At 36.9% G+C, this 22,147-nt stretch overlaps 1 protein-coding gene across 1 annotated transcript in view; it reads left to right on the top strand.

The window, feature by feature from the left end:
- MTPN (myotrophin) overlaps positions 1–19,562 on the top strand; it is a 36,761-nt gene extending 17,199 nt beyond the window's left edge. The window contains exons 2-4 of the mRNA XM_027897213.1: positions 6,923–7,036; positions 8,160–8,243; positions 16,312–19,562. Of these exons, the coding sequence (XP_027753014.1) occupies positions 6,923–7,036; positions 8,160–8,243; positions 16,312–16,398 (285 nt within the window). The 3' untranslated portion in view covers positions 16,399–19,562. The remainder of the gene's footprint in view (positions 1–6,922; positions 7,037–8,159; positions 8,244–16,311) is intronic.
- The last annotated feature ends 2,585 nt before the right edge of the window (positions 19,563–22,147 follow it).

Here is a 22,147-nt window from a genome sequence, read left to right on the forward strand (position 1 = left end):
CAGACAATAACAATAAAGTTGTTGATGTATTCAAAATGTCAGTGTTATCTAAAACTGTGTAAGACTGGCCATCCTGTGTATGTGAAGAGATGGAAGCAACGCAACAGCACACGGGGAGTTATTTTTTTCCCAGAATAACGAAGACAGAAATTGCACAGTAGTGTAGCTCCTGTAAGATGCTTCCCTGTGCTCTAGACATCTGACTGCTTGGAATCTGATTTCCTTCATTAAACCTGAAATGAAAGGAATGCATGAAATGGGGAGATGGAGTTATTTTTGCATGGCAGGGTAAGTACAGATGGGGCTGTGGGGTTGTTTCTAAATCTGAAAGAGCATTTTAATGCCACCAGTATTACAGACACTGCTCTACTAATACAGTTAACCTATGCAATAGGATTTAATGAGACCACAATTTTCAGTTTCTCTTCCTATGGTAGAACTGCAGTGTTAATCCCAGCTACTAATTTTTGCTGTGTTCAGATGCCAAGTTGTAGAACAGATGAAGGAACAGATTCATCTGGGAAGAAGAAACTGATCAAATGAATTCTCAGACTGATCAGTTCCCTCACTGGATTCATCATCATTCAGCCCCTAATTCTGGTGCAGTGGTGGGAAGGATCAAACTGTGGCTGGGAGTAGTGAAGCTGTAGCTGCCACACAGGAGAAAATCAGTGCTAGACTGATGGGTGAGTTGTGACATGAGTAGCATGGCAGTAATGTTCTAGAGCAATACTCCTGACTGACAAACCACAGTGCCCACGTGAAGAGCTGTCTCAGGTTTGCCTTCAGTGGGTGTGCCACTGCAAAATAGGCCTGTGATTGAAGCACGGGGAATGTTGGTTGAGCTCATTTGGCTTCAAGTGTTGATGCTTTTGAAACTGGCAGGAACTGGGAAAAGAGGGAGTTAGCAGATATAGCTAGACCAAGGAAGGCATGGAATAGTCTTGTGTAATAAAGGCTAGAGAAAGCTGGGGGCTGTTCAAGGGCAGTGTCATTTTTGTGTGGCTAAATAATCTGCCTGGAAAATAATGAGCTTTATAACTTGTACTTTATGACTAAACTTGTTCGTTCAACACTTTCAATGAGCTGATGTCATAATGTGCATTAGGGACAAAGTCAGTGAACTCTGATTCATTTCTTTAACTAGGGCTGCAAAAGAATAAGGAATTAAATTTGGCAGAACTTATTCAGGGCAGCTGTTAAGGTGCAGGTCCTTCCAGATTACTCTGGGACATCCAGCAAGTGTGACAGGAGAGCAGCTTGGCTTTCAGGAAACTCCTCTTTGAGCTCAGATAGAAAGAGGGGGAGCATGAAACATGGAATTGGGGGTAGATAACCAAGGAGAATGTAGGTGCACTCCCAGTGTGTGCAGGGATAGAACCAAAAAATCCAAAGCCCTGAGTAGAGCTAAATTGGAGAAGGACATGAGAGATAACCAGGGATTTTGTGTAGATATATTGTCAAGAAAAGGTAAAACAAGGAAATTGTGTGAGATAGACGGTAGTGGAAGAATTAAGTTCAAAAGTAACTAATTTTGACAGTACTCACTTAAGAAATTATTAGAACAGATCTTTTTATGGATTAAATTGCTCCATTACAGAAAATGGGTGATAGTTGCATTTGGAGGATGCTATAATGAATCCTGCTATTAGTTATTCAAAAAGCAGATAAAGTTCCTAAAAGTATTTGGAAGTGAGCTTCATGTTTTTGTTTGCCTGTCCTTCAGTGAAAAGTTGATAGCCGGCTTTCAACTGACGGTGACACTTAAAGTTCTTCTAATTGAATATTCTTCTGTTATCCATGTATGTGACTTTTTGAAATAGGGCATAAAAATCTTCTTTCATGCTCTCTTGTTCAGTAATTGGAGATTCACAGAGGCTTTTCTTTACCCGTAATCAGATTTTAATTGAGGGGATTAAAGCAGATACCTGTCATCTGCTGTTTCTGATGTTTCGTGTGTTGAACCGGTTTTTAATGTTACTACATAGCTGGTGCCCGAGGTCTTTGATCTGCAATGAAAAACATCACTGATGTGGTTTATGCCAGACTTAGCCTTAAATATCTGACTAAGTAAACTCAATGTATTCTGGAAGGTCATTAAAGATGTGATCATGGCTTTGCTTTTGCATGGGGAAAACTTTCTGAGGCTTTGCACGAGCATCTGTGCAATTGTTACTGAACTTGTAGCTCTACTCTAGAAAGTGAAAATGAATACACTTCTTTCAGGAGAAACGTGACCTTTTACTGAAGGTATGTTTTATTTTGAGGTTGATACCATTCCTTGATGCTGGCTTAATTGTATCTCCTTCAGAGACCCTTGTAACTATTAACCTTGTTGCTGCTCTGTTAGACTGTAGGAGTTGACAGAAGTCCCATAAAACTTGCCTGGAGAATCATTCTGTCATTTTTTGTCTAGTGCATGTCAGATGTTGTTCCTGGAGGCGTAAAAGAAAAGTTGTGCTACTTTTGGGCAGTTCATGTGGATTCTGACCATATGCCTTTGTGGAGTATGGTCTTTTTTTAAAGTAAACCTTTAGCAGCTATTTAATACGGTCTTAGTTTTAGTCTAGCAGTATATTGGTTACTTTGCTGTCTCAGAGTTCAGTGTTGAGAATCATTGCATGTGACAAGATTGCTGATACTCCATTTAAAAACATTCAGTATGGTGTGTTTGGCCAATAAATATTAAAAATCACAGTAATTTTGGAAAACTTTGCATAGAGATAACTTTTATCTTTAAATCTTTACTTCCTGTGCTGTTTCCTGCTGCAACAAGCCTGTATTACAGGGCTTGTGAGACCACTTTGCCTCGTTCTGTTGACATCATTAACCACACCTTCACCAGAGCTGCCCTATTTATTAGAGTGGCTTAAATCTTTATCTTATGTGTAGACTTTCTTTTAGCATGTGTAGATGTGAATCAGCATTCGGAGCTTGGTGCTATAACTCAAACATATAATTTCTTCACTAAGGTGAATCCTTAAATTTTCAAGTGTGTAGTCAATCATATATAGCTGTTACCATATAGAAAAGATCTGTTCCCTGTACAAAATGTCTGTTACGGCTGGTTGGTCTGTCAAAACTGCAAACCCAACTGCTGACGTAAGTCAGCATCTTCCCCTGGCTTAGCTGAACAGAAAACTTCTCGTGGAATAGTGGGCAAATCCAACTTGGAGTTCTCATCCAGTGAAGGCAAAAATCATCACCCACAGGGCTGTGCACTCGAAGCTTAAAGGAAAGCAGCAGCTTATTAAGATAACCTTTGACAACCTTGTCTAGGATGTTAGCTGTGTTTCACATCTCTGTCTAGCCAAGTAAAAGGGCTATTGGTAACTGTGGTAACTACTGCCTGTGGCACCAGTGTACCACCACTTGGGATCACAAGGGCTCAAGCAGTTCTCTGACTTTGCCGTTTCACAGGTGATTTTATGCAAAACTTTTATCTTGGAGACTTTACATAAGCACATAAATGGCAGCTGGTATAGGTAAATGTTGAAACTTAAAATACAATTAAATTAAATATATAAGGACAGTATTTTCACATGTAAAGGCACTTTGCAAAAGTGAAACTGTGAGGGTGTTTTGGTGTGCTTTATAACAGTTGGTCTTGAATCTGAATAATTTGTGGGGAAGGGTAGTATTTAGGGTTTTTTTTAGTTGACCTATAGAATTACCACTGAAACTGCTTAGTCTTCCAACGTGAAACACCCTCTGAAAAATAATTAATTCATTGTTTCCACAGATACTGATAGAGCTCTTGACCAAACATTTTGATCATGCAACCCATCAGTAAAAAAATTAATTGAGCATGCACCACCAGTATCTATTTATATATTTATAAATATGGAGTCATAGAATGATTTAGGTTGAAAGGGACCTTAAAGATTGAGTTAAAACTCCCCTGCCATGGGCAGGGACACCTTCCACTAGACCAAGTTGCTCAAAGCCCCATCCAACCTAACCCTGGGCAGGGTGGTTGGAACTTAAAGATTTTTACAGTAGCTTTAATGAGTTCTATTGTACTATGTAATATGCAGTTATAAAACATACCCACAAAAAATGAAAATTAGAGATGAGATAAAGGTTAAGTCAGTACTATTTTTATACTTTTTATATAGCACAAAAATATTTTCACACCCTGGTGGATTGTCTTGCACACCTCCCTGGGTTTTCACACCCTACTTTGGAGACCAATGCTTTTCCTAAGGAGAAATGCCCTAGGGAATATAAATAGGAGATCTAAAGGACAGAGAGAAATTACCTATGAAGAATGCTGCAAATTTCCTGATGTACATGTATTAGAGACTGTGTTTGGAACAGGTGTTTTTGCCAGGGTTTGATCCCTGTGTATTAAATAGATTGGTTTATCTTCCCTTCCTACTTTTATATGTCTTAGACTGGCAGTAGGAAAGGCCAAATAAAGCTTTAGAATGTTTAGTGGTCTGTTTTACAGTGGATTCTCATACCCATAAAACAACTGGATATTTCACTTGGTTTATTGCAGAATCTAGGACTACTTGCCCTTTTTTTTTTTTTTTTAAATTTTTGTAACTTACAGGACATCTTAGTTCCATTAATTCAGGTGAAAACATTCTGATATTTAACTCTGAATGCTTCTTATATGTGTTCTCAGTCCTAGTATGCAAATCCATGTAATCTGTGTTTGGGACATGTTTGTTTGCAGACTTTCTGCTAAGTACTCCCCTATAAACAAGCTTTCATCGCCTTTTAGAGAACTAGGTGTATGGGTGCTGTTTTTTCCTTCTTAAGCTTCATTGTCCAGCAGGAATTCATTCCACAGCCAGCTTAGGCGAGAACAGAGGGATCTGTGTTTCATTCTTTAAAAAGAAAGAAAGCCAGTGAGCCAAATAATATTTATAAGCTTAAGGAAGTGGGAGCTTTGCTGGACTGTCCTTAATCTTAACAGGTGATGCTTCTAACTTTCCTTTCAAATGTGCAGTCCCAGGAGTTAGTTTGCTTGTCCTTCTTCCAGACCCCTTTCCTTACCATATCTTGGCATGTGTTTGACTTTACTGGAGTTTTTAGAGCCTGCTTTGCTTTAGTGATTGTGTGGCTTTCATGTGATTGGCTTCCTTAACTTTTGCACCTAATCCCTAATGTATCTGCAAACATGATGACTAATTTAAATGCCAGCTGTTTTAAAATGCATGGGAAGTGTCAAGGTGCAAAGAAGAATATAGGTAGAGCTTAACTTTCTATGTGAGTCTACGATGCCTCCTTATATGCTTTTCGGAATAATGTGGCTATTTGTGTGCTTTTAGTGTTCTTTGATCTGGATGACTTTTTTAATTGAAACAGTTGTTAACATATCCCCACTAATGTTCTATACTAAAATTCAGTAAAAGAGAACTTACATCACCATGTTATCTGCAACAACTTCACTGGTAAAAAAAGAATTAGACCTTGAAGTCTCATCGGAATATTATGTTACAAGCTATTGTATAGTGTTGATAGTCCACGTAGCTTAAGTTGTAGTAGGCTTTGTTTAGAAGTACAATTTGTTGCTGTTCTGAAAATCATAGATAAAACTTCCTTTTTCCTGATGTACAACATGCTTCAGAAGACAGAGCTGAATATGTTTCAGGGTCAGTAACGGCAGTCGCAGAGATTTTTTTTCATTGTGCTACTTTGAAGCCAGAACTTCCAATAGTGTGAGAACCAGGGCCTGACCTTTGAGACCACAGAATGTGTGCAGTGTTTTTGTTACATAAATGCCTATTAAACAACTGCTTTGTTGCTTTGACTTGCAGCAGGATATAATATGAGAATATCCTGTTGAGAAGGGAGGAGAATTCTGAGATCATCTTATTTGACTAGTAGTGTAAAACTTTCATAATAAAGAACATCAAAAGCAGAATAAGATTTCCTTCTGACAATTATCTCTTCCGTTCTTAAAAGGGGAGCAGTGTTTGGAAGATTTATGTCAATCCCTCTATATTGTGCACTTCCTAGAAATTTGGGACAGGACTGAGGGAACTGCAAGAGCTCTATAGAGAAATATGAATTGGTGCTGCAGCTGAAATTCTTTGACTACTTTTCTGTGGAGATGCAGGGCTTGAGGTATGATGCTAAATTTAGCCATTTCCTGAAGTACTAAGATTGCTTACACTTACGAACAAGAAGCCACTTACCACATACCTTGCTGGTAGTTGGTTTCCAGTAACTTCTTGTAATTACTGAAGGCCAGCAAATCAGTTTATCCTTAGTTGCACAACCCAAGGTGAAGAAACAAAGCTGATTAGGCACTCAGTAAATTAAATTTTGTTTACGCCTTAAGAGACGTCTCAATCCACTAGTTCGAGTGGCATTAGAATACAACTTCCTGTGACCTGATTTAGTTTACTGTCTTCAGAGTTGTTTGCATCACATGGAATTGACAAGTACCACTTATAAAACAGGGTGGACAGTTTCAAAATTGAGTTTTAAATCATGGATGGCCTGTACTCAATTGCTAATAGTTGGGATGCTGACTTACTTCTATGCAGCCTTCTCAGTATGCAAAACTTCAATATTAACAGAGACAGATAAAGTAACTTAACCCGGTAACTAGGATCTCCATTGTGGGGAAGGAGAAATGAACTGAACAGTGTGATCATTTTTTACAAGCTCTAAGGATTTTCTTTTTGTTGTTTTTTTTTTAATCATGAGTTTCCTAGTGCACTTGGGTACTCACTACACTTGAGATGCGGTATGGAAGGAGGGATCAAGGTGGTGTTACAGTCTTAAATGCATGGGTGAGGGAAAAGAAGTTGAGCCACTTAATTTTCATTTTTCTTGGGCCGTGACTGCAATACTTCGATGGAACATTCTTCAGCATATTTGAAGGCGTTGGGTTTCTTTTAAGCTCTTCGTGGTGTGTTAGTTCTAAAATTTTGCTCATTAGATTATTTTTACATTGAAGGGTGAAGATGTCAACCGGACACTTGAAGGTGGGAGGAAGCCTCTTCACTATGCAGCAGACTGTGGACAGCTTGAGATTCTGGAATTTCTGCTATTGAAAGGAGCTGACATTAATGTATGTACATCAGTTTGCAAACAGGTGTTAGGATCTTCCCACACACACTCATATAAGGGATTGGTATAAGTGCCTAAATGGTTACTAAAGGACGTAATCAAACTAAACAGTTTAATGCATTAAAAATTATTTGAGAGGTGATCTCCTAGAGCTTAGAAGCCTAAAGTTTTGTTTATTAAATGTTTTAATTCTTTTGTGACATGCTAGAAAAAATTGTGTGTATCTATAAAAAGTTTAAATGTAATTTGACCACAATTAGAAAAATAAATCCAGTAATCACATCAATATAACATTTAAATGAAATGTGTATTACATTTGTTGAAAGGGGTTTTAGAAGACATCCTTGGCCCAGACAGCGTCAACTGTTTAAATTAGTGTGCTTTTTTTCTGCTTTGGAGACCTTCTTTCTTGTACAAACTTAGTCATTTTGCTGTAGTTTGACATGCATGGGTTTTTGTGGTGAAAAGACTTGACTAAACTATATCAACACTTCAAAATAGTGTATTTCTCCCTGAATTTAAGTTCCGAAATACTTTAACCATACATTTCAAATGTTGTGCCTTTGAATGCTTGTCTACAAGTTAACATATTAATCTTAACATTTTAGCTTTAGTTCATAACTGAAAGGCTTGATTGTCTTGAAAGATCGTCTTCACCTTGGGAGTTCTTCATTGGTGAAGAGTTAAAAATAACATTTCTGTTCTTCCATTTCTTATTCTTTCCAGGACTATAGTTTAGAGAGAAGACAGCCAAAACAATGTTTGAGCCAAAGCTGTTTTCTGAAGTGAGACTGGCTGTGAAAGCAGAGAATTAGGAGTAGTGTTTTTAAATTGGGCAAAATTTGTCAGCTAAAACCTCACAATTCCATCATTGGCCTAAAGTAATAGGCAAGCTGTGAGATGCTTAGAAGTCTTATGGAAGAAATATCTTGCTATTACCTGTTTTTTTAAATGATGACTTCTCTCTAAAAAGGAGAGAAAAAATTCTAAGGGAATGCATTTCTGGATAAGATTCTAAAATTTTAACTTCTTTCCAGTGTTGATAAAGGAAAATTAAAATGTTAACTGAAACCTTGTAATGCTGTATGAAATTGTCCTTAAAATAACTCTGTCTCAATTTACAGGCTCCAGACAAACATAATATCACACCTCTCCTATCAGCAGTCTATGAGGGTCACGTTTCCTGTGTGAAATTGCTTCTGTCAAAGGTGAGATACAAATGTTTAGAATAAGTTATCCATTAGCAAAGCACATTACTCTGATTCTTTTCAATAAGATCGTGATGTTCTGGCTTATATGTTCAGAGCATCAAACCAATGCTGTTTGTGTTCCTAAACCAAAGAGGGTACTCTGATTATAGTGAGGGAGAGTTGAAAGTTCCAGGAGTTTTGTGGTGTAGCAAGAGTGACCACTAAGAATATTCTGAGCTCCAACTAGAGAGTATAACAGTTAATCAGTCAAGAAAAGAAAATGCATTCCTCCAGCGGACAGGGAGGAGTGGGATTTAGCTTTGGCAGCTGTTTAAGTGTTTCATGTGATGGAATCTCTACTATGAAGTTGCTTGGAGGTGTGGTTTCCCTCTGCTTTTGCCAGATGACTGAAAACCCATCTGTGTTGGCAGAGGGAGGGGAAGTAAACGTAGGAAGCCAAGATTTCTCTGTCATGGAGCTTCTAAATGGGGAGAGTAAGCTTAATCTGTCTCAGTGTTCATATTATTTCATAATATTTATTCGTATTACAAAGGTGATCAGTTTTACAAAGCAGTAGTTAATTCAAGCAATGTTTTGTCCCTATTCATATGTACTCCTTGTTACACCTCACTCTGAAAAGAGAAAGTTAACAGTGTAATTTCGTTATATGAACCCACTTAAATAATTTGGCCAAAGGATTTCATGCTGTGTAATATTTTCATATCCCACTTGCAGGGTAAGGTTTTCCTTAACCACCTTAATGCTGCATGAATTTCACTTTTCTTGAATCTTTCCTTGATCTTGTCTGCTGTTAGTTGTGTGTTTCTGTGAAGAAATGCTATGACTGTTAATTTAGGATTCAAATGGGGCATTCAACATATTTAAATTTATTATGAGGACTGCTCCTTCATTTAGGATCATCCAAAGGAAAAAAAAGGTATCCTTTATCCCATGTTGATTTATTTTCCTTTCTGTTTTGAAGGGGTTTCCATTCTTGAAAAGTTGTTCAAATAATAAATGAGATGCCTCAAAAGTTGAGTTCTCACACAAATTGTCTGGCAGCTACAAAGCGTTGTGCATGCATTGCAGTTTCTATCAGTGAGGGCACTGAGATCCATCCTGAACCAGCTGTTTTTCACACAGCATGTGAGAAAGTAAAGATCTCTTTACCTGGGACGGTTGGAAGGGCATTGGTTAAGTCCAATAGTCATAAAGATGAGGTAATCTTACAAAGACATATACAGAATGTTAAAAGAAAGTGAACTTGGACTAGTTGAGATTTTAAAAATGTTACTACAATTGGATAGTTTGACAAAGCTGGTATTATTTTCAGATAATAGAGTTAAATGTTGTACCACAAGTTATCGCTTCCATTCACATGGGCTAGCTAATGAGATATTATAAACTGAAACTTTGCTCATCTGCTGAGTCTGTTTGAGGGAGGGCTTATATGTAGAGGCTGTTCTGTCTCTTAACACAGTTATGACTCTTGTGTAAACATTTGTTTAAACATGTCACAGTTTGTTTGTAACCTAGTCATATGCTCTTTAACAGCAGATACTTGGGAGATCAGGTAGTTCAACCCTTATTGAAACACCTAAAAACTATTGACTGCCTAATGTTCTTCCTGAATACTTTTATAGTGGGCTGTATTTTATTACTGCTCCAAATGCAGGGCAAATATTGAATGTCTTCTGCTAGTGTATGTGCATTGTGGAACTACAATTGCAAATGATGCACCAATATTTTTAAGATTGTTTTCTTCAAAGCTGTTCTTTGTTGCTTTTGTAAACACTAAATTTTTATTACTGCTAACAAGCTACACTGTTACACACACCTACTTCCAGCTGTCTTCAGTTACCCTGTTAGTTGATCTCTTGCATAAGTGGCCTATGTCATACAGTATCTTTTAAGCTGTTGGACTAGAATTCAATTACCTCATTAACTTATTTTTTAAAAGGAAGCAAAATAATGAATATTTGTACTTTGACAAGTTTTGAGAACTGGTGAACAATGATTCTTATCTCCTTAGTCTGTTGCATACCACGAATATCAAAAAGTTAGCAGCTTGATCAAGTTTAAATTATGTAAGAAATAAGAGACTGTTCTTCTAAGATTAGATTTAATTTAAAAAATTCCATGTTGGAAACAGTTGTTAATTTGGAAATTGAATTGTTTTAAGCTAACACTCTCCATTGCCTTCTGTAGTGTATGAATCATGGGGATGTTTGTAAACCTTTCATGTGAGACTCTTGAGCTATTGAAGGGAGGAGGGGTGTTTCAAGAAATGTTTCAAACACTGATCAGACCTAAAATTCAAAAAATATTCTCTAATAAAAGTATCAAATAAGAAAAAGGATAGTCAAGGTGACATCTAGGATTTTTGTGAGTATTCTGTTACTGTAGAAGATTGACTCAGATGATGAAAGTAAGCTGTTTACTCTTTCATGTAGTATGACCACAGAGCAGTCTTTAAACAATCACAGAATCATTAAGGCTGGAAAAGAAAAAACCTCTAAGATTATTGAGTCCAACCATTAACCCAGCACCACCACCATGTTCACCACTAAACAGTGTCCTCAGGTGCCATACCCACATGTTTTTTGAATACTTTAGGGGTTGGTGATTCCACTGCTTCCCTGTGCATCCTATTCCAATGCTTGACAGCTCTTTCCATGAAGAAATTTTTTTTCTGATCTCTAACCTAAACCTCCTCTGGTGCAACTTGAGGCCTTTTCCTCTCACCCTGTCAGATGTTTCCTGGTAGAAGATACTGATACCCACCTCACAGCAACCTCCTTTCACGTAGTTTTAGAGAGCAATAAGGTCTCCCTGAGCCTCCTTTCATTCAGATGAAACACCCCCAGCTCCCTCAGCTGCTCCTCATCAGCCTTCTGCTCCAGACCCTTCACCAGCGTGTCCCTTCTCTAGACCTCAGTGTCCAGCACCTCAACGTCTTTCTTGTGGTAGGGGCCCAAAACTGGGCACAGGATTTGAGGTGCAGCCTCACCAGTACCAAGGACAAGGGGGTAATCACTGCCCTGGTCCTGCTGGCCACACTAGTTCTGATAACAGGCCAGGATGCCACTGGCCTGCTCCTGAGGTCCCATTTAGTTTCACTTTGTGTTGCACTCTCTTAAATCTGTTAAAGACCACCAGTAGGTGGTCATGCAGTTGCACAAAACACACGTCGTGCAGTTGCACAAAACACACGTCGTGCAGTTGCACAAAACACACGTCTTTTATTGTTATTCTTTTCATATTAGAACATTTGCACTCATAAGAGTAAGACCTGGAAAAGTACTGGGGGACCCACAATGATTTTTAGCAGTTCAGTCTCTGCAGAAGTTTTTAATGTACATGCCACATGAGTAACAGAATTTGCTGTAGATGGTACTAATAGCTGAAACCATTATACTAACTGTAAAAACTGCTGTCTGTTAAAAAGCAGCATTTTTTAAAATGAATTTCAACTAACTTTCAACGAGGCTTTCCTAAACTAAAGCACAATTTGTTACTTTGCCCCTCAGGAAGGACTATTTTGAGGTTTTTAGCTAATCCTTATAACACATGGAATGAATGCTATGATGACACTCTGTCTAAAATACAAATGTGGCCTAGATAGATTTTTGGGAATTTTTAGTATATCTTTCAAGATAATGAAAATGTGTGAAATATTATACTGTAGACATTCCACAGAGTGGAGGTTTGGGAGGGATAACTAAAGCTGCTCTATCAGCATCTGAGCCTCAGTTAAAAAAATGTTCCTTTGCTCTGATCTAGTTAATACATGAAAGTAATATAGCTTTTAGTACAAAGGTAGGGCTGCTTGTCTTACTACTACATTACAGTAGGTAAACCTTTTTATTAGTCTTTGAATATTTTTTTAGGAATTTTAAGCATATTAAAATGTTCTTTGTAATTTTAAGGAGTAGGGTTGTTTTAAACATATTGTGACTTCAAAGTGAAACAGAAGTGTCATATCTTATGTTCATTTTTTTCAATTCAGCTTCTTCAGTACTATTCATAATGTTAAATTATTAAATTAATAATTATAATATTGGAAGGTATTTTACTTTTAGCAAGGAAAAGAATTTTTAGTAGCTTTTGACAAAGTTGGAACTGAATTGTTTTCATTTTACTCATTCTAAGTACCAGCCTTCCACAAAGCAAAGTAACAAAGTAGTGAGTACAAAGAACTAAATTGAAGTAATATCAGTTTGTATTTCAGTTTGCTTTTAGCTTTTTCAGGGACGTTGGATTTAAGGGATACCTATTTGAAAAGGGGATAGATAGATAAAAATTCAAGTTGCTCAATGTTTTTCTTTAAGAATCTGATGTTTGATTTGTAATGTAAGAAGTTACGGGTTTTTTTAGTGTAGAAAAAAACCAGTACGTTAAAATAGACAACAGCTTTGAAAGCTTCTAATGGAAGCTTGTAATTTTTCAACTTTCAAAGTAGTTTTTTAGCTAGCTTTTTGTAAGATAGCTAATGCAATTTCATCTCTGCTTGCTACTAAAAATGTGCTATAAGAAATATCCTGTTAAGTTGAATAATTTAGCACCTTTTTTCTCCTCTCACAGTGGCAGAAAGAATGCCATTTGGTAAAAGTTATGAGTATGACCACTTCTGCTTGCTCATTCCCCTCATTCCTAGTTGCTGTATTAAGGATCTTAGAGATGCACACATCTATCACCTATTAAGAAGTGTTTATAGATTTATTGTCCATGAATTCATCTATATGCTTTTTGAACAAGAAGGCATCAGCCTTCACTGTGTCATCTGGCAACTCCTAGAAGTTTGCTGCTAGCTGTGTAAACCAGTCTTCTGCCACCTTCATTAAGTGCCCCTAGTTCTGGTTTCACACGATTTGGTGATAGCTCTGTGTTGCCTCTATCAGCTGCTGTAGTGGTTTTGTGTTTGTTGGTTTGGGGTTTTTTCTGGAATGACAATTTCAGCCCAGTAGCTCTTGTGCTGCCTTCAGAGCATGGTTAGCATTTGTACTTTGCCTGGAGGCTTAAGAGAGCAAACATTGTTTCTTATTACCCTGCCAAAGAAAGAGGGTTTATATTTATTTGTGTATGTGTATTTTAAGAATAGAACATAACACAAATATAAAATGTTAATAACTTTTTACTTTGGGGAAGTAGATAATACTGTAGAATCATTGTACTTTTCTGAGGTTTTTATTAAACTTGCTTCCAGGCAGTGTTGTACTTCTAAAAATTAAATTCCTCTTGAACTGAACTTTTTTATTTCCTTCTCTTTCTGTTGAATTTATGCAGGTATCTTTCTGTCTAGCTAATGGGCCATTCTCTTTATTTATTAACACTGAGTGTAATAAACAGTGTCTTCCTTAGGTAGTCATGACCCTCTTATCCTACATTCCATAAAGCTGTTTTAGAAACTCGGGTCTTGCATGTCTGTAACTTTCCTGAAGTACAAAGTTTCCTGAAGTGCAGAAGAGAGGAAAGCAGTCCTGTGTTGAAATTAAAGCTCTCTTTAAAGTTACTTCAGTTAACAGTTTTGTCTTTTGTACCCTAAATGCTGATACATTACTGAAGAGTTTTATAAATTAAATTTCTTTAAACTCTGGCAGGTCAGTTACTGCATAGTTCCACTTTTCAAGTCTAAGTTCCTTCAGGTTTTCTGAGCTTAACATCAAAGAAGAGCTTTGAAGCCCTCTTGATTTCCACATGGATTCTAATCTGACTGCTATCTAAGCAGTAGGGATTAATCAACACCTGCCAAAGAAGGCGTTACTACTCTCATGGTTGTCTTTTTTCTCTCTGGACAACTAAGTGTTGAATACCTGTTAAATCTCTCAGGGTTTTTTTTTGTTTTGTTTTTTTGGGTTTTTTTCTTTTTTTTTTAGGGAAAAATAAATGTTTCAGAAGCAATAGCTTTCAGTGGTTTCAGCCTAAGTGTGTGTGTGCAATGGCTGACTTGTCACTTCCTGGTAATAGGCCAGCCAATTCAGCTCCTGTTCATACTCGACAATGATGTTGCAACATGTTGGGAACTGTTTGGGTCAAGGATGTTACACAGTGGTAGGAGAGAGGTAAATGTTCAGTTGCTCCTGGCACTGCAGTGAATCCATTGCATACACACAAAATCTGTGTCTGTATTCCACTACCTGAAAGGTACTAGAGAAAATAAGCTGCATGAAAGATGTTGCTACATTTATGAATATCCCTCTCTGTTTTTTTTTTTTTTACTGGAGGTCTTGAGACATTTTTGTTTTTCCCTGATAGCAGTTACCCCACAGGTAACTACCACCAAATAAAACAGTCTGCTCAAGCTCATATCTTGCACTGAGTGTCTCTAGGGGATACAAGGAAGATAAAGAGCTCCAACAGGATCAGTTTGGCCAGCAGACCACAAGATGGGCAATGCTGCCTTAAAAACCACTGCAAAAACATCATTTTAGAATGACAGGTTCAATATTTGCAGGTAAAGACCATAGAAGTTTCAAAGAGGAAAATATATTGTGAAGAGTTGTATTGGCATCAAATCATAGTAGTATCAGATCCACCTTGTTAGACTGTTAGGAACAGTTACACTGGAAAGTTTAGTAAAGTGAAAGTTGTCTTGGGAACAGACATGATATTATATATGGGGTTTTGTGAGTATAAACAGTAAAGAAGCTCTAGAAATTCTAGGTCCATTATGTTCTTAAACTATTGAGTGTCCTTAAAAGTAACTAACAATCTGTGTTCTTTCTTCCTTGTAATCTAATTGAGAAGGGATTTGTACTTACTCTATGGAGAGGTTATGCATAAGCTGAAGAGAACCCTGTGCTGTATACACTTCTGACAAAGTGTGTTTGTACCCACAGTCTTTTTCCTGTCATTGAGCAAATGCACACATTTTAAAGCAAGATGTGCATATTGTCTTGAAGAGTTGTTCTGAAATCAGTCCTGTAGTCTCTAATAACTTTTGTCCCTTTATTTAATTTTCCTATTTACAATTTAGTCTGTGTTTTCCCTTCTGTAAATATGACTGCACAGTGCTCAAAGAAGACATGACTAGTTAATCACACTGTTTCTCTTCTTTTGTTCTCCTCCCATAATTCTGGCACCGTGCTTGTGCTTACTATTCTGCAGTTTATCCAGCTGATGCGTTATCCTCCATACTCCCGATGCCTCCCTGCTCTGTTTTGTTGCCTTTTAGGTGTGTACATAACTCATTCAGAACAAACTTGAGCAGTTTTGGACTTGGAATGATTTTGTGGTGTTTCTTCAAGGTAGCAATAGGGGCTTTTTTCAAAATGGAAGAGAAGCACAGTCTTAGATCTGAGTGTAGCCTTTTATCTTATAGAAAGAATATAGTATGATTTGCTAGTAAGTAAGCTTTTCCCAATGTTACTTGTCTAATTTTGCATGTGAGAGCTTGCTGCACTGTAGATTTCATAGAAGTGTGTAACACTGATTTGCTGCATTTGTAAGAGTAGTTGCTGGAAACAAAATTGTTCTGTTTCTGCCCAAGATTAACTGATAGTATTTTGGACTTGTAATTTGAGTGCCCCTGGTGGTGCAGTGGCTAAACCGCAGCGCTGTCAACGCTGAGATCCGGGTTCGATTCCCGGTCGGGGCCACTCCCCGGGTAGATGGAGCTCGTTAGCCCTGTAAGGCAATCCATCTACGTCCTGAGGACCTCACTGCCACCGTCCAAGCGTGCTTGGCCCCGGCAGATGAACCTCAGGATTAAAGGGTGGGCTCAGTTCCACGCACACTGTGTCTCACCTAAAAAAAAAAATCCAATGCGCAGGCTGGAAGGTGGAAAGACCTTCCCCAGTTCTTCGTTCGCGAAGACTGGCCGTTATTATTAATTTGCTGTGTAACAAAAGTTACCTGACTTTTTTCCTGATTCTAAATAATAAAGTTGGAAGCTTAGACTAGCTGTTTGATGAATACTTTTGTACATAAATCTTGTCTGTTTGGTCTCTGAATGAAAGCAAATGCACTGCACTAAACAACTGTATCTAATCAATATAACTATGCAAGGTAGGTAACTGTTTTGGCACACTTCATACTGATACAGCCTGGCTTTGTGAATTGATAGCTCTTCTCAATGTCTTTACAGGGTGCTGATAAGACTGTGAAAGGCCCGGATGGACTAACTGCCTTTGAAGCCACTGACAACCAGGCAATCAAGACTCTTCTTCAGTGACGGATGGACTGATATCTTAAATGTCTCTCCTGTGGCCTCACACTGCTGCCTGTCTGTCACTCTTTGCATCTTCCAGCTTCTTCAGCTAAATACTTTGGGGGGAGGGAAATCCTTTATGAATCAGACTAGTTAGGGGCTTGTATCGAAGATAATCTGGTCGGAAAGAGTTGAAAACTATTATGAACAGTGTCCCTCTAGGACTTCTTTTCAGTGTATAATCCCTTCCCATTTCTAGTGAAAATGAAAGAAGGAAGACAGACCATGCTCTTGTAAGCCTCCTAGGTTAGAACTAAGATTTTTTAGACAGATGGAAGCACTTCCTTTAGATGGAAGTACTGTGCTATGTACCTGAAACTAATTGTGAAGGAGACAATAGTCCCATGCTCTTAGTGTCTGCCATAATCTGAAGTGTAGTAATGTAGGTGGCTGGGTTGCTTTTCTCCCTTCTCTCTCAGTGGGTAGCTTTATTCTTCTGCCTAAAGCTTACGTTGCAGTTTTGAGGACTTTTGATACCAGTTATTTGAGCTGTTCTTTATATTGACTAATTGGATGTCACACTAATGTTTTTCTGACTCTTGAGTAAACCAGGAAAAAGACCAGTTGAGGCATTGTGGTGTTACACTCCATAAAATATGCCAAGGTACTTTTGGATGCTTGAATTTGAAGTTTTTCTATCCAATATTTGTTCTAGTCCAGGACAGACATTTTAAGTAACTACTTTTGAGACACTTCAAAATTTCACTGTAATTATTTCCAAAAGGATTGTAAGATAGAATTTCTTTACTCACCATGTCAACATAAAATTTCTAGACACATGTGAAAGCTTATAGGCTGTTTGGTACGCAAGGATAATCAAGTCAAATGTGGAAAATAAACAGTAATTATTTAGACATTCGTATCAGATGACTATTGTTGCTAAAATTTTCTAGAAAACACGTAAGCTTTCCAAGTTCAGATGTAGAAACGGGAAGATGTATAAGTAGAAGTCTTAACTTGCTCTAACTACTGCAGAAAAAAACCTTTTAATTGTTCATATCTTCAAATCAGTGTTTCAGTGTTGAGTTAATGAACCTCTTCAATTTCATTAAGGCATGAGGCTTGTTCTGAAAGATCCCAGTGCAAACAGACCACATTATCCATTGACTTTTAGATAAGATTTACTATGCCAGTAAGTGTGCCAGTACTATGACAGGCTTGATAATTCCGGGGAAGGTATTTAATGATGTAGGGATTGCCGTCACATCTTATGGTCCTCAGCCATGGCTGAGCTTATGGCTTTCATCCTGAAAATTTTCACTAGACTTCAGTTTCACCCAGAACTGAGTAACAGGTTCTATAACAAAAAAATTGTATACCACAAACTATACATCTTCTCTTTTTTGGAATACAGATTTTGAACTTTGTGGTAACAAACACAATACAGAAAACAAATGTGTATATTGTCTCATGCTGAATTCTTAAACAAATGTAGCCGATATTATTTTGATATTACTGTTGAAATTAAGAGGATATTTAGAAGTAGACTGGTGACTAGCACTCATATTTAATGGAGACTTAGTTTTACTTGAATCATGTTGCATATTATGGTTGAATGTGTCAGCTATGAAAAGCATTGCATTTAGACTGTAAAATGAGAGCAGAAACTGATTTACATCTACATATACCATAAGAAAAGCAATGGAGAAAACAATCAACTCAACTGTACAGTGCAATTACTCTTTACTTCTTGGAGATGAGTGGCAGGGAAGAGCAGAAGGGATGGAAATCAGTGATAAATCAATTGGTGAGCTGCTGATAGAAGAACAAGAATATTTGGTGAATAGTGCTTTTAATAACTATTTATAAGAAAACTCTTTAATCTTATTTCTGATCAGTGCTGGATTGTCATGTCATTGTAATAGTGTGAACACAGACTATAGATTTAACTCTTTATTCAGCTATGAAAGTAACAATCTTTGGCATCAATTTGCCTCCATATTGTGCTATTAAATACTTACCTATTAAAATACTAGTCTAGAAAACTGCAATCTGTTTTTATGTGGAGAACTTGATTATTTGAGTTTTTTATGTTGATTAGTGTCAAGTTGTCTGGCCATAGTGGTTTTAGTTTTTTGTTGGGTTATTTTTTCTCTGTATTCTTTCCTGCCCTTCCCTTCAACTCTTGTTTAAGTAAGCAAAGAAACATCATCTTTTTCTAACTCTTCTGGTGATTCACTGAGGCAATTTTGCCTCCCTTTTTGTACAATTATGGAAACACCTTATTTTTTCTTACTTCACCCTAGTGGGGGGAAAAAAGCAAACAGACTTCAGTGAGACAAGTGTTAATTTGGCTGTAATATATACCCAAGCTGCCTTTCAAGATAGTGAAAAGATGGCATTTAATGCTTGGCTTATAAAGAAGAATTACTTTTTTGCTGTTTGCACTACATAACAGGTGATTAATCATTTTGCCCAGGATTTAAAAAAAAAGTAAATAAAAAATAAAAGCTTATGCTTTTGTAATTGTCTGGAAAACTGGGCTTGTTTGTTTGTTCCTTTCTTGTCAGCTATTTTGTGGAAAAAATAATGGGTGGCTTCCTCTGTCTTTGAGTAGGTCCTAACTAGATGAAAATCCCAAACTGTAAATTATTTTTCATTCTGTAAACAGAACTTAAATACTTTGTCAGACTGGGATTGCATATACTTGGAAATCCACTCTGTTCTTAAATCTTTTCCTTTGAAATTTGTGCTGAATAAGTTATAACTTTAAGTATATTTTGGATTTTGTACCCTCTGCTCCTTTTTCTTAATGGGGAGCAAATGAGAAAAGGAGTAAATAGTTCAATGGAATTGAACATAACACTGATTTTTCATAGAAGAGGCTGGTAAGAATTGAGTGTCCTAGGTCAAGCAATTGCAGTGTTGCATGCAAAATTTCAAAATGAACTTGTCTTAACTATATTTTGTAAATGGATAAACAATCATCTTTCTACGCAGTGACAGAAGAAAAATTAGTGCTCTGTGCATTTTGATATTTGACTTTCTCTTTTCACCATTGTTAACTGTTTTGACACAGTTGGGTTCATCATTATCATGGTTCATAGACATCAGAATGCTAAATGATACTGTATTTTTAAGTTTGTGTTGCAAGAATGAATGGAATAAACTTGAATTGTGCGATATGAGAATGTAGAGTTTCATTTCTCTTCCTGCTCCTGTGTGTTATTAGCCTTGGGCTACAACTTTTTATTTGCTTGGAAGGCATCCAAGTTCCAGCTCACATATAGGTGATTCAACTGTTCAGGTGCTTATAAGACTAAAATGTGGAATGGAAGCTGCTTTGAATACTAAATATATAATGTTGTCTGTGGTTGTTTGTTTTGTGGGTTTGAGTGTGGTTTGCTTTTTTTTTTTTTTAATTACATCCATTTAAAAGAAGTTTTTATTATTTGCTGTGGTCTTGTCTGCATTTCCTGCTGAACGGTAATGCATAATTGTGTGGATCTTCTATTCATGTTAAATTCTAAGAGGCAGTCTGTAGATAGCAGAATGTTTCTCCCATTACCTGTGAAGACTAAAGCAATTTGTTGTCTCCGTCAAAGAAATGGAAAGTTATTTACAGTAAACAAAGCTATTATAAAAGTATAAATAAAATTGTGTAGAAATGTTTATTCATTGTTCTTGTGGCATTTCTACGATGATTTTGTCAGAACTTCCTTTTATAACTTGGCTTCTCAAAGATTTGGATCCAATTGCTTGAAGCATCTGATATGATTTATTTTAGAAATATACCTTTGTAGAGAAGTAGTACAGGAAGATGTGTCAAAGTGAAAAAAAGCCACCATATATATATAAAAAAATATTTCAAAATAGATATAACTTTTCTGGTTTTCTGTGCTAAACTTTGAAAACAAGAACTTCTAATGCTGTATGCATTGGAGAAAACAAATATGTGTTCACTATAATATCAGAGCAGTTGAAATAGTATAACAGTGGCAGCTGATGTATGTGCTTCATTCCTCTGTTCATATTCCTGGTTTACTTGTTTTGTGGTTTTTGTTTCTGGGAGTTTTGTTTGGGAGTTTTGTTTTGTTTTAAAGGGACAATTTTTCTGTAGGAGGAAATAGAAGGTTCAGAATGTAGATTTCTGTCACTCACATTTTTCAGTAACTGGCAACCAAATTCATCTATGCCTGTAAAGAGTTTTTAATATTTGTCTATGGCTGATCTGTTGAAAGAAATTGGTTTCTCAGCTCCCTTCCAAAAGGATGTTGGCCCAAGAAAAGATTTTTTTCAGTTGCATCACTTGATTGTTTCTCTATTTGGAGAAAACTGTATTCTCAAAGCTCTACTCAAAATATTTTTGCTTTACTCATAATCTCACATCTTGGAAGAGTTTTCAACAGAGTTATGACATAAACTTACCAGATGAGTTTTTTGGGAAGTAGTTGCTTTTGTGTGGTATCTTCAGAGTCATTAAATGTGTGTAGTTTTTGCCTCCTTGGGAAGTGAATAAGCATTTTTTTCCTTGGAGCAGCACTCCTCTCTCTCCACCCTAGCAGTCAAAGTAATTTGAATAATTTTAAATAATAATAAAATAATAATAAAAATAAAATAATTTTATTAATTTTAAACTAGGAAATGTTGCCTTTACATACCATTGCTTGCTACTGTGATCTAATATATATTTGGAGAACCTTCTTTCTAATAGAAGTACGGGAATCTCTTGAGTCTTTTCGCCCTTCAAATGGCATTTGGAAAGCACCTGAATGCACATCTCCATTCTCCCATGTCCCAAATGTCTCCGGTTTTGGTACACTGCAGGCTGCTACAGAATACAGGATTCTTTTGTACTTTTCAGTCGCTTCTTGTTTACTACATAATTTTGCAACATTTCAAAATTAAGAATAGAGGCTTTCATGCACTGAGGTTCATCTCATGGCCATTGAAGTTAAGAGGCAGGACAGTGTGCCAAAACCACAACAGACCGCATGTCTCAATCCATCTATCAAACTTGCAGTTCATTAAAGGAACGTTTCTTTCAGTTGTCTCAAGCTGAGCATAAATTTGAAGGATCCAAAATTCAGTCTCAAAAGTAGTTTCTTGACCTACAATAAACTCAGGTTTGGTGCATATCTTAAATAGCTTACCTTTGAAACATTTCTTTATATCTGTTTCTTATTATTTTCTTCTAAATGAAAATAATTCCTCATTACATTTGGAAGAACACTCATTTTGTTCAACTAAAGCTTTTTGTCTCAAAATAAAGAAGATTAGTTTGGATCAGTGTTTTAACTATATTGCCTCGAGAGTACCTGGAGATGGGAAGTGTTTAAAACTACCTAATTTCATGAAAGTGAAGTTATACTTTATTTTTTGAATACACTGTTAATTAAGAATTTTAGCCTGGTATCTAAAGAGTGACAGGATATTTGTGACAAAGAAGTCCAACCACTTTGTGTTATCTCTTATTATTTGCTTTAGTGGAAAACCAAAAGATCTGTTCCAGATTGACACAAAACATCTTTTTCTTTGTTTTTTTTGCCAGCTTCTCTCTGCCACCAAACTAGATCAGTATTTGCATGTCCCTGTGGAATGATTCGGCTTGGCTTGAATCACATCTGTGAGTGATGACATCCCTGGGAAAGCTGCATGATGCCTTAGACCACTGTAGCATCTTTTATTTGAGCTTTGTGCTACAGTCCACAGTAGAACAGGGCAGATGTAGTGGTTTAATTAGGACTAATCTAAAGACAGATGATGAATGGGG

The sequence above is a fragment of the Empidonax traillii genome, unplaced genomic scaffold (assembly GCF_003031625.1).
Source record: "Empidonax traillii isolate 1590-97213 ecotype Southwest subspecies unplaced genomic scaffold, ASM303162v1 scaffold533:size792476, whole genome shotgun sequence".
Lineage (NCBI taxonomy): Eukaryota > Metazoa > Chordata > Aves > Passeriformes > Tyrannidae > Empidonax > Empidonax traillii.